The sequence below is a fragment of the Bos indicus genome, chromosome 12, assembly GCF_029378745.1.
Source record: "Bos indicus isolate NIAB-ARS_2022 breed Sahiwal x Tharparkar chromosome 12, NIAB-ARS_B.indTharparkar_mat_pri_1.0, whole genome shotgun sequence".
NCBI lineage: Eukaryota > Metazoa > Chordata > Mammalia > Artiodactyla > Bovidae > Bos > Bos indicus.
Window position 1 is genome coordinate 23,181,865 of NC_091771.1, and position 13,596 is coordinate 23,195,460.

A 13,596-nucleotide genomic window follows, 5' to 3' on the forward strand; every position below is an offset into this window, starting at 1 on the left:
AAGAATTGTTAGGACCGTAACATTTGAGTCTTTGAGCCTCTGGACATCAGTTTAATAGTTATGATGAACAGGTGGGGATTTTGAGGGTTAGAAAATAGTTTCATGGGTTAAAAATGTGTGTTTTAATGAGTTATGGCACTAAACTAATAGCCTCATCCTTGTGCTGAGACTACAAAGCACAAAGGTTAATCCCAGATTCAATCATTATTAGATTCAATCATTATTGACTGAAATGGAAGGGTAAACTGGGCTGCTGTGGGACTCAGAGACTCTAGTCCTTGACTTCCTACAGACATGATTTTTCAAGAAAGAGACAGGAATCTTTTTTTTTTTTTTGGCCGTGTCACTTGTCTCGTGGGATCTTGGTTCTCTGACCAGGGATGGAACGCAGGTCCTTGGCAGTAAAGGCGTACAGCCCTAACCATTGAACCACCAGGGAATTTAGGAATTTCTTCATTCTTGTTTTCCAATGGAAGTAACATTTATTTAGGAGGTGAAGAGAGATTATGTGCATCTTCTTTATACAAGTCTAAAGTCCATGACTTAGCTGTATACTGGGGATGGTTACACGCATTTTCCCTGATAAAATGTTGGCCATGACTTTATATCCATATCTGATTACTTACCTGTGTCTCTGCTATCATATTTTCATCAGGTTTTAGGTGGACAGTGAAGGCCTCTCTCATTTCTCTTACGCCATCGAATATTACTTCAATTTCAACAATGTGCTGGGTTTCTCCCTCCTTAAACTCAATTTCTACAAATGCAAAATCACAGGTTTAAATCCTTTACATAGGAATATGAGAAGCTTCTGGTAACCTTTGACAATGACCCACAATGAGAAATACATTTTATATTGTGGCCCAGTATACTTAGACTATGTAAAGATACTCACATATCTTGCACATGTTTATGTGCACATGTGGGTGTGAATAAAATGAATAAAGTTTTTAAAACATCATCTATTCTCACTATATGCATTGCATGCTAATATTTTTCCATTCCATTTTATCCAGAAGAAAACTCTAATCATAAGCTACTAAATTGATTTTTTTGATTCACAGTTTGAAAAAATGCAGAGTGATGGAATAGGCAATTCATAATTCTAATACTGGAACAACCAGACAAACTCACCTCTCATTTCCCAGAATTTCCAGACCAATAGGACGTGTGTCAAATATATGATCACACAGGTATTACTGAGTGTGAATAGTATTTTCATTATGTATGTATCTAGAAAAGCTGGACATAAAATGGTTGCAATTTTTAACATCATGTCAAATTATATTTTAAAAAGACTTCTTTTGTTTGTTGATGTTAATCTTAGAAATGCAGAACATTTTATTAACAAAAGCATTAATGGTGTTTTTGCTCTCACCCTGTTCCTCCTCACTAAAAATAATTCCTTCATTGTTATGAAAATTAAACCCATCATGATAATCCCCTTTTAATCATTTATTCTAAAATTCTCAAGATATTAAAAAATTAATTGATTTTATTGAACTCATGAATAAGCAGCTGACCAAAGTTGGATAAACAACTTTGTGGGCTTTACAATGCCTTTTAAGAAACTGGTTCAGGAGAGAAAATAAAGAATATAATGCATAATCATTCCAATCTGAGAAGATAACAGATGCTGCAGTATTTGATCATTATAATTCTAAATTAAGAAGTCCTTTAAAATGTAACAGAAGAAAATGTGTCTTTAATGTATCTTTCTTTGCCTACTTCCATCAATTATGAAAAAGATTTTTTCTTTAAAATTGTGTTAGTAAGCCAGACTCATCTTTCAAATCAGTTCTGTTTCTCAGTACAGCCATTTCTCACATTGGCCTTAACCTATAATTTGAGTCCATCAGTCTTATATTTCTCCCACGCCAGGAGGGCTTATGCTTCTTGTTCCAGAGGGTGAAAATAGCTGATCACTTTCGGGTCATCAATTTGTTTGGCTTGACCTGTGGTGATGTTGCAATGGAAAGTTAGTTTCTAATCCTTCAATATCTGGGGATTTCACAGGAAAATACAGATTTTTCATATCTTTTGCACTTTTCTGACTGCACACTGTCATCTGGCTATGACCATACAAGTTTTGCTCAGCAGGGAATGAACTTTCTTGTTGAAGAAGATTTCCATTATTCCATCTTTCCCTCATACCCTCCTTGATCTACTCATTTTCATTGCTTATCTTAGCCTTATAAGCATCTGAGTTCGGCAGTGCTGTGAATTATACAGACCCAGTTTCTAAGAAGTCGAAAACTTCAGTATTTATTTTAAATGCTTAGATTACTGTCTTCTTACATATATGTGCTAAATGACAGTTCTTCCTTCAATCAATATATAGTCTTTATCTGCCACTTTAGTCATTTTTTTAGGGTTTCTTTTTTTTTGATGTGGAACATTTAAAAAATCTTTATTGACTTTGTTATAATATTGCATCTGTGATGTACTGTGATGCCTTTTTGGCAAAAAGGCATGTGGAATCTTAGCTCCCTGATCAGGGATTGAACTTGCAGTCCCTGAAATAGAAGGCAAAGTCTTAATCATTGGACTGCCAGAAAAGTCCCCAGACATTTATAACACAAAACTATTTCAACTTTTATTCTATGTTTAATTTTTTGTTTATTGCAAAGGACTGACCACAATTTGGTCCATAAGAAGATGTTATGTTTCAGGAAAGATTAAATTTTTATTATAAACATTTATAAATAGCATGCTCATATTTATAGGACAAAAGAGACACAGGTTGATTTAACATTTTATGTTTTCTCTGACTTCATTTGTCAATTTACTATATACATATGATTTTGTTTTTGTCTTAGCAAAAAGAATGGTTTTATTTCTAAGAAAAATATTTTCTGTTAAAGGTCATATTGTACATATTTAGAAGATGCTTCCTTCATGTAAAACATGCTTATGTTAGAGATACTTATTTCAGATTTTATAATTTCATAGCTGATCAGTTTTTTCCTCTCCTTTTCAGTTTTATGTGATTTATTTCAAATAGATTATCATTCTTTACATAGGAAATAATATGAAGATAACTTTGAAGCTCTATAGCAGTTCATCAGACTTTTACCATATATGCAAAGAAAATACATGGTTCTTTGTAGAAGATGCTGTTTTTTCCTATTGTCTCATTAACTCAGTCAATGACTGATAGTAACTATTAGTCACTTTCTAAACTGTTCTGAAGTTGGCAGACCAAGATGAATGCCTGTAGTCTATGATCACTAAAAACTGTTGGCTGTGGCAGGTAGAAAACTAGAAACGAAGTGGGTAAGGACAATTACTACTACTAAGTCGCTTCAGTCGTGTCTGACTCTGTGTGACCCCACAGACGGCGGCCCACCAGGCTCCCCCATCCCTGGGATTCTCCAGGCAAGAACACTGGAGTGGGTTGCCATTTCCTTCTCCAGTGCATGAAAGTGAAAAGTGAAAGGGAAGTCGCTCAGTCATGCCCAACTCTTAGCGACCCCATGGACTGCAGCCTACCAGGCTCCTCCATCCATGGGATTTTCCAGGCAAGAGTACTGGAGTGCGTTGCCATTGCCTTCTCTGGATAAGGACAACTAACTACAAATAATTCATAAACTTAATTTTGGACATCATTTTATGTCTATTTTGCCAGTAAATAATCCAGAGAGAGAGAGAGACTAATTGATTTGTTTTATACTTCTAAAAATAAATGGTGAAATGATCCAAAAGTTTGAAGAAGAAAAGGGATGGATGAAATGTGTTTATGACAAGCTCGTGAAGCCCAGAGAATTCATGGTCTCTATAGTTGGTCATCTGTTCCCCTTTTCACTGCCTTACATTAACACAAAATTTTCAAGCTTGACGTTTTGGATTGTTGGTATTCTATAAACTAAAAAAGACTATCTTCTTGGCTATGACATACATTTTCCATGTAATAGAATATTCAGGAAAGTTATTATTTAATATTGAATGACCATAATGAAGGTAAAGATTGTTGAAAATGAAAGTAGACTCAAAACATCTAGCAACTTTACTCAAAATTTCCTTAAATCCTAAGACATATAGTCTGTAAATCAAAAAGGAAACGCCTGGAAATAAATTCCATTGACTTTGTTTTTCTGAAGGAAGTTAACTTAAAGGAGTATGTGCATCTGTATTTCAGGTAAATGGATATTTCTCTTCTTTTTCTTAAGGACACCAGCACCAAGGCAGTGCGAGTACAACTCATCCGGACATCCCGAGAGCCCCCATACCTTCGGACACAGGGTGATAGTCCTCTCCAGAAGTGGCCGAGCCATCCTTGGTGTGAACTCTCACGATGGAAACTTTTGAAGTGTCTCCTTGGCGAATCACTGGAATTTTTATAACCACTGACTGTCCTGGTTCTTTGGGTTCACTGACGCTGAATTTGGTCTCTCCAAATTTAATAATTGTCTCTGAAACAGTAGGAAACATGGGCAAATTAGTTTGTAAAGGGAATGCTTTTTCCTTCATTTCTGACAGTTTTTTTTTCCCACGTGTGTGCATGTTAAGTTGTTTCAGTCATATCCAACTCTTTGGGACCCTATGGACTGCAGCCCGCCAGGCTCCTCTGTCTATGGGATTCTCCAGGCAAGAATACTGGAGTGGGTTGCTATGCCCTTCTTCAGGGGATCTTCCTGACCCAGGAATTGAACCCCTGTCTCCTGCATTGGCAGACGGGTTCTTTACCACTAGTGCCTCCTGGGAAGCCCCTTTTTCATGTGGGAGGAGCTTAATTATATCATATGCTGGGCTTCTCTCTGTCCCCTCAGTATAACTGGTGAGTGTGTCAGGAGAAACTGGGCATGCGTGGCCCAGCTCCTTACTTGGAAATTAACCAGCCCCCAGAAATCACGTGCTCTGGGCTGTCTCTGTGTGCCAAAAATTTTTACATGAGTGGGCCACTGACTGCGGGAGGGGAGGGAAGAAACTGTTGCTCCAGAATTACCTGCACTGAAGGCAGGAGGAGGAACAAGCAGGTATGAGTGCTCTGGACTCAGCATTTACGTATAAACAATGTTCTTCAACATCAACTTACGGTTTAAATGGTTTACTGCCTTCTCCATTTATCTTAGTCTTTTTCCTATTTCTTTTTAACAATCTTTTTTTTTTAAAGTTCTTTTTATTTATTTAGCTGCACCACACGGCATGTGGGAGTCTCCAAATAGGGTTTGAACCTGCACCATCTGCATTGGAAGGTGGAGACTTAACCACTGGACCGCCTAGGAAGTCCCCTTTTTCCTATTTCTCAACCACTTAAAAAGCCTAGTCAGGAAGAGGGGCTTATTTTCTGAGCTACCTAAAACTTGAACACAGATGGATTTCAGTTCCCAATTTACAGCTGAGCACAAGACACGGCTTCTTACTATCAGCATCGTCTCGGATCCTTATCAGAGTTTCATTTTGTTCCCCAACTGCAGCTCCAAAAGGAGAGTTGCTTTGTGGGGTTCCAAGAACCAGTCGGAGCTCCTCTACCTCCTCGTACAATACGTCATCCATCAGCTCCAGGATGCAAGGCTTTTCGATCTCCCCTGGAACGATAATCATGAAAGCAGGTCAGTCATATCCCTTAAGCCATAACGGATACCTCTGCAGTAGAAGGTAAACACCACGAGGGTGGGGATGTTGTTTTGTCCCTTGCTGCATCAGTAGTGCAAAGAGCTATGTCTAGCATGTAATAAGCCTTCAGTTACTATTTGCTGAATGAACAACGAGGTTTGAATGTATGCAATGACAGGTTCCTATTAGTACAGGGAATTTCTTCTGTCTTTAAGTTTTGTTACTCATGTCTGAAAACAAGGGGAAAAGAGCAAATGTTAATGTCATTTACAAATTTCTAACATTATGATCAGGATGCAAATTTAGCAAATTTGTACCAGTTGGTCATTGTCAAATGGATCACAGTACATGTTTCTTGGACTGTATAGTCCATGGGGTCGCAAAGAGTCAGACATGACTGAGCGACTTTCACTTTCACTTTTCACATGTTTCTTACACAATTATTGGATCAAAGTAGTCAAGTATTTTAAGACATTGAATCCATATTGAAAACGTGACACCTATTTCTTTTCATTTCTATCATTTGAACACTAAGTCTTTCCCACTATTGTAAAATCTGTACATGCCATTTTCTGCTGAATAAGTTTTGAATAAACCATATAGCATGTGTGCTCAGTCGTGTCTGACTCTTTGCGACCCCATGGACTGTAGCCCGCCAGGCTCCTCTGTCCATGGGATTCTCCTGGCAAGAATACTGGAGTGGGTTGCCATTTCCTCCTCCAGGGGGATCTTCCTGACCCAGGGATCAAACTTGTACCTCTGCATTGGCAGGTGGGTTCTTAACCGCTGATCCACGAGGGAAGCCCAAACAATATAGCACATCACTAGAAACTAATCAACACACTGACACAGAAACCAAAGGGAAACGCATTCAACCTGTTAAAATCAACCTCACTTCATTGTCATCTAGTGCACATTAAACCATGTCAGAAGCTTGAGGGAATCAAGAACTTGTAGAATCAAGTATCCTTGATAGATACTTCACACCCAAAACTTGGCTTCTGCAAACTCCAAACAAAAACTTCAAGCTGACACGTACCAGGGAGGAATGTGATGATGGAGATGTCAGTATTGGGGCGTTCTTCGAAGTCCATCATCACCTGTGCAGAGCCCTGTCGCGTGTAGCATCTCACTGAAGACCTGTACCGGGTATCCCCACTCCGGTGGATCGTGGCGACTATCTGCCCATCATTTTCATTGCCAGTGTATACTCGTTCTTTGAATTGCATCTTAGGTACTGCAGAAAACACAAGAACATAAATACCTGAATCAAAGTGAACAGAAATTTGAGGAAAATGGAATTTCAGAAAACATGGCTCAGTGGGAAGAATACCAAAACAACAACAAGAACTGGATCCCAGTCTCTGCTCGGTTACTGGCCGGTGTTTTGGGCTTGAGCTAACCACTTAACCCGGAGTTGCGATTTCCTTATCCTTGACATTTCGCTCTGCCTCTTTTGTGGAGTAGGGAGACACAACGAAATGGGAAAAAGTAGATAAAACCAGAGACTTTAAGATATCTGTATCTATATACATTGGGTTTCCCTCATAGCTCAGTCGGTAAAGAATCTGCCTGCAATGCAGGAGACCTGGGTTCAATTCTTGGGTCAGGAAGATCCCCTGGAGAAGGAAATGGCAACGCACTCCACTATTCTTGCCTGGAGAATCCCATAGACAGAGAAGCCTGGTGGGCTATAGTCCATGGGTGTGCAAGAGTTGGACATGACTTAGCCACTAAACCACCACCATCTATATATATTGCTTAATCAAGAGCCTTTCAAAATTTCTTCATATGAAAAACATTAAAGATTGTGTACATAATTACAAGCATAGTTACCCAGACCATAATGGAAAAGATGACAATGACTATAATATATATATTACATAATACATGTGGAATTGCATCAAGAAGTGTTAGTTGCTCAGTCATGTCTGACTCTTTGCGACCCCATGGACTATAGTCCACCAGGCTTCTCTGTCCAAGGGATTCTCTAGGCAAGAATACTGGAGTGGGTTGCCATTCCCTTCTCCAGGGGATCTTCCTGACCCAGGGATTGAACCCTGGTCTCCTGCACTGCAGGCAGATTCTTTACTGTCTGAGCCACCAGGGAAGCCTTTATAGAAAACACAGGTGACACCTATACTGGGTCAATTAACTATAGATCTCATTGACGAGTTAGACTCCTCCAAGTAATGCCAAGATCATCATGGTAGAAGGTTATTTAGAATTTCCTTTCGACGATGAATCAGAGAGCCTCACTTTTGGCATATCGTTAGGAGTAATTTCAGGACTGTCTGTGTGTAAGGAGATAACAGGAAGTGTCTGGTGTTGAGAAGTGGGAAAAGACCATTAATACTCGAGGGTTTGTGCAATCTCACGCAGTTGCACCAATCTGTGGGAGGGAGTTCTTGACACACAAGCAAGGTAATGATAACAATCTCACTTTTATTTTAATTTGAAAGGAAGACTACAAGTTTTTCTTCTGAGACTGTCTAATTCTATCAAAACAATAAGAAAACAATCAGGAGAAGAAAGAAAGACTTTGTCAGCTAAGGTATTATTATGGGATGAACTGTCCGTCCACACCTCCCTCCCTGCCCCCTGTTCATAGAGTGAAGTCCTAACAACCAATACCTGAGAATATGACTTTATGTGGAGAAAGGGTCTTTACAGAACTAATGAAGGAAAAATGAGGGCATCAGCGTGGGCCTTAATTCAATATGACCGGCGCCTTTATACAAAAGGGGAAATTTAAACACATAAATACACATAGAAGGTGATGTAAAGACACATACAGAAAAGATGGCTATCTACAAACTGAGAGCTGGAACCGTTCTTTCCCTCACATCCCTTTGAAAAGGTTGTTGCTGTTATTCAGTCGCTCAGTCAGGTCTGACTCTTTGTGACCCCGTGGACTGCCACACGCCAGGCTCCCCTGTTCTCCACTATCTCCTGGGGTTTGCTCAAATTCACATCCATATAAAGCCTAGTTTATCATTTTACTTAACATTTATGTAAACACTAGCCATCTTTTTACTTATCGTCATCAGTTAATAAACACTCACAATCTGAGACAGAATCATTTATGGTCACCGTGGCTTTGCTGGGGTCCCCAAGGGCTGCATTCATAGGCATTCGGAGCACCAGTTCAAATTGCTCAATACCCTCCAGCATTGGTTGTCCGAGATCATCCAAAATGATAACACGAATGGTTTGCATGTTGACTCCAGGTGCAAAATCTAAATTACGGCTGATTCCCACGTAGTCTGTTCCAGCTGTGACAGGAACAAAAGAATGTTTCAGCTGGGGACTGGCTAAATGCACACAAAATTACGAGATGAAAACTATGTTTTCAACAGACTTGTTTATAATTCTTTAAAAAATATATTGACTAGCATAACATTACAGAGAAGTGTATTTAATGAAATGTAAAAGATTAGCATTTACATTGGATATGAGATGGTAGCTCAAAGACCAGGTTCCTAACTCTGTGTCGTATCTATGTCTAAGGTTATTTTACTTTTCTGTTATTTTAGCTTTCTGTCTTGTAGTTTATCTATTTTGGAATTCTCAATTAGAGCTAATAAAAATCAGGTCTAAAAATAATCAGCATATCAATCAAGTATTTGATCATAACAAGTTATGAAATATAAACATGGAAATAGTTAACCATAGTTAAAAAACCATTTTTTATTTTCAGAAGTTACTACAGAACATCTTATTTAGGTGTGTGATTGCCTGCTGGTTAAAGCAACATATTTTAGATATAAGCTTTTGTCCAACACACTTCGCCCATTCCTATCCCTGGCAAAGAAAGCAATCTTTAATTCTCAAAGACATATTTCGCTTTTAGTGTATTATTTTTCAGACTGTGGGGTGCATACTAATGTTGACACCTCCATATATGTCTAAAGTATTTAAGAAACAAAACTTTCTCTTAATCTTTAGGCATGACATCCATGAAGACTGGGAACAGGGGAGACAGTTCAGTATTATCTCTTTGTTTTCATATCTAATGCTCTTCTAACTCTCATTTTGTATCTATTTACCTCTGAATATGCAACTATAATTAAGTACATGTCTTTATTTTTAAAAATCTCTATCTCGTTGTGTTTCCTTTTGTATTTTTCTTGTCCTCTGCTTCTACATCTTAATTCTCATCTCTTTGATTGGAATGTTCTCTAAAGAAATGACTAATTTGGCTAAACAAAGGTTTATTGGACACGGACCACATTCAAAGCACTCTACTGGTTCTACGACATTTAAAAAGTGAAAACTTAAGGGTGACTTTTAAAATGGAACGGCCACTACTTGCTTTGTGTGTGAGCATGTGATGAGTGTCTTATGTGTGCGTGTGTGTATGAATGAGAAAGAGGTAAATTGTACTATTGTTCATTTAATTTTTTTGAAGTATTTTCATTTACTTATTTATTGGGCTGCACTGGGTCTTAGTTGCAGATGTCACGGTTTCAGCACGTGGGATCTAGTTCCCTGACCAGTTCGATAACTGGATCTCTTGCATTGGGATCATGGAGTCTTAGCCACTGGGCCACCAGGGAAGTCCTTTATTGGTCATTTACATGAGACAAAGAGAAGGCAATTTCATATCTTATGCTTGTCCTAAGTTTCATGATCAACTTTTTGCACATGTAGATTCCAGAATCAAAGGCAACCATGTGTCAGCTAGGACAGATTGTATAATGAAAGGTAGAAAAAGTCTTTGGGGCTCAAGTACTTATGGGGATGTTTGTTTAAAATGAAGAGGGAGCTAAGCCAGAGATCCACACCTGCATGACACTTAAGTGTCACTAGATTCTGTAAGGGTGGCCAGCAAGATTATTCCTGTTGTGCAAATGACGCCATAGGATTCAGCCATGGTAGATTTGCCAGGTATAGATAGAACCCGTTCAGGCAAAAAAAGGCATTCAAAGTTAGAGTTCTTGACTTACATGTTCATAACTTAGCTTTCAATTTGTGGCCCTGGGGTGCATTTTCTCACAATAGTAAACAGAGTGTAAATTTACTTACTATATAGCAATAACGTCAGGAAAAAAGTACAATCAGACTGCTTCAACAGAAGTGAAGTATTTGGGCTTTAAGGTATTTTGTCATAAGAAGTTGAAAATTGTAGAATCATCAAAAAGAATCATTGTAGGAAACTGCTCACCATCGGCTGAGGGAGGGTCTGTTTTCTGCGATGTCACGGTGACACTAGAAGCCTGGGACAGGTCAGTGCCGCTCCTCCACACCCGCACCTCCACCGAGCCCGCACTCTCATCCACGGAGTACTCGACGTCACCAAAGTAGAAGACAGGTTCTGTGAAGGAGGAAACAGAAACCACTTCTGTTACATTTGCTTTTCCACATCAAACTCTACATACGTAACTACCAAGAATAGTTAGCCTCACCTCATAGACATCCTTAGAAGGTCATATTATTTCCTTTTAGCAAGATAACACCTCTGTATTTAATTTATTTTGGCCATGCCATGCGGAGCCAGAGTCCTAGAACCCTGACCAGGGACCAAACCAGTGCCCTCTGCTTTGGGAGCACTGAGTCTTAGCCAGTGGACCACCAGGGAGGTCCTGATGACATCTCTTTAATGTCTAGACTTCTACAAGGCTTCAGATTAAAATGTCTCTGTTGAAAAACAGAAATACACACAGTAAAGTGTCTAATGGAACTTTTTTTATGGCTTGTTTTGGTTTTGTTTTGGCCTTGTCTTGCAGCTTGCTGGAACTTAATTCCCAGACCAGGGGTCGAATCAGTGCCCCCTGCAGTGGAAGCTCGGAGTCTTAACCACTGGACTGTCAGGGACATCCCTCTAACGGAACATTCTTCTTTTTTTTTTTTTTTTCTAATTTTATTTTATTTTTAAACTTTACATAATTGTATTAGTTTTGCCAAATATCAAAATGAATCCGCCACAGGAATACATGTGTTCCCCATCCTGAACCCTCCTCCCTCCTCCCTCCCCATACCATCCCTCTGGGTCGTCCCAGTGCACTAGCCCCAAGCATCCAGTATCGTGCATCGAACCTGGACTGGCAACTCGTTTCTTACATGATATTTTACATGTTTCAATGCCATTCTCCCAAATCTTCCCACCCTCTCCCTCTCCCACAGAGTCCATAAGACTGTTCTATACATCAGTGTCTCTTTTGCTGTCTCATACACTGGGTTATTGTTACCATCTTTCTAAATTCCATATATATGCGTTAGTATACTGTATTTATGTTTTTCCTTCTGGCTTACTTCACTCTGTATAATAGGCTCCAGTTTCATCCACCTCATTAGAACTGATTCAAATGTATTCTTTTTAATGGCTGAGTAATACTCCATTGTGTATATGTACCACAGCTTTCTTATCCATTCATCTGCTGATGGGCATCTAGGTTGCTTCCATGTCCTGGCTATTATAAACAGTGCTGCGATGAACATTGGGGTACACGTGTCTCTTTCCCTTCTGGTTTCTTCAGTGTGTATGCCCAGCAGTGGGATTGCTGGATCATAAGGCAGTTCTATTTCCAGTTTTTTGAGGAATCTCCACACTGTTCTCCATAGTGGCTGTACTAGTTTGCATTCCCACCAACAGTGTAAGAGGGTTCCCTTTTCTCCACACCCTCTCCAGCATTTATTATTTGTAGACTTTTGGATCGCAGCCATTCTGACTGGTGTGAAATGGTACCTCATAGTGGTTTTGATTTGCATTTCTCTGATAATGAGTGATGTTGAGCATCTTTTCATGTGTTTGTTAGCCCTCTGTATGTCTTCTTTGGAGAAATGTCTATTTAGTTCTTTGGCCCATTTTTTGATTGGGTCGTTTATTTTTCTGGAGTTGAGCTGTAGGAGTTGCTTGTATATTTTTGAGATTAGTTGTTTGTCGGTTGCTTCATTTGCTATTATTTTCTCCCATTCTGAAGGCTGTCTTTTCACCTTGCTAATAGTTTCCTTTGATGTGCAGAAGCTTTTAAGGTTAATTAGGTCCCACTTGTTTATTTTTGCTTTTATTTCCAATATTCTGGGAGGTGGGTCATAGAGGATCCTGCTGTGATATATGTCGGAGAGTGTTTTGCCTATGTTCTCCTCTAGGAGTTTTATAGTTTCTGGTCTTACGTTTAGATCTTTAATCCATTTTGAGTTTATTTTTGTGTATGGTGTTAGAAAGTGGTCTAGTTTCATTCTTTTCCAAGTGGTTGACCAGTTTTCCCAGCACCACTTGTTAAAGAGATTGTCTTTAATCCATTGTGTATTCTTGCCTCCTTTGTCAAAGATAAGGTCAATGTAATACACCACATTAACAAATTGAAAAATAAAAACCATATGATTATCTCAATAGATGCAGAGGAAGCCTTTGACAAAATTCAACATCCATTTATGATAAAAACTCTCCAGAAAGCAGGAATAGAAGGAACATACCTCAACATAATAAAAGCTATATATGACAAACCCACAGCAAACATTATCCTCAATGGTGAAAAATTGAAAGCATTTCCTCTAAAGTCAGGAACAAGACAAGGGTGCCCACTTTCACCATTACTATTCAACATAGTTTTGGAAGTTTTGGCCACAGCAATCAGAGCAGAAAAAGAAATAAAAGGAATCCAAATTGGAAAAGAAGTAAAACTCTCACTATTTGCAGATGACATGATCCTCTACATAGAAAACCCTAAAGATTCCACCAGAAAATTACTAGAAATAATCAATGACTATAGTAAAGTTGCAGGATATAAAATCAACACACAGAAATCCCTTGCATTCCTATACACTAATAATGAGAAAACAGAAAGAGAAATTAAGGAAACAATTCCATTCACCATTGCAACGGAAAGAATAAAATACTTAGGAATATATCTACCTAAAGAAACTAAAGACCTATATATAGAAAACTATAATTTGAAAGAAATTTGAAGAAAAGATTTGAAAGAAATCAAAGAGGACACTAATAGATGGAGAAATATACCATGTTCATGGATTGGAAGAATCAATATAGTGAAAATGAGTATACTACCCAAAGCAATTTATAGATTCAACGCAATC

The 13,596-nt window shown here is 38.7% G+C and overlaps 1 protein-coding gene across 1 annotated transcript in view; it reads right to left on the reverse strand.

Annotated features, from left to right (window-relative positions):
• FREM2 (FRAS1 related extracellular matrix 2) overlaps positions 1–13,596 on the reverse strand; it is a 161,025-nt gene that overhangs the window by 34,686 nt on the left and 112,743 nt on the right. The window contains exons 7-12 of the mRNA XM_070800166.1: positions 10,724–10,873; positions 8,622–8,831; positions 6,596–6,793; positions 5,364–5,528; positions 4,230–4,412; positions 627–757 (exon numbers count right to left, since the gene is read on the reverse strand). Coding sequence (XP_070656267.1) covers positions 627–757; positions 4,230–4,412; positions 5,364–5,528; positions 6,596–6,793; positions 8,622–8,831; positions 10,724–10,873 — 1,037 coding nt within the window. The remainder of the gene's footprint in view (positions 1–626; positions 758–4,229; positions 4,413–5,363; positions 5,529–6,595; positions 6,794–8,621; positions 8,832–10,723; positions 10,874–13,596) is intronic.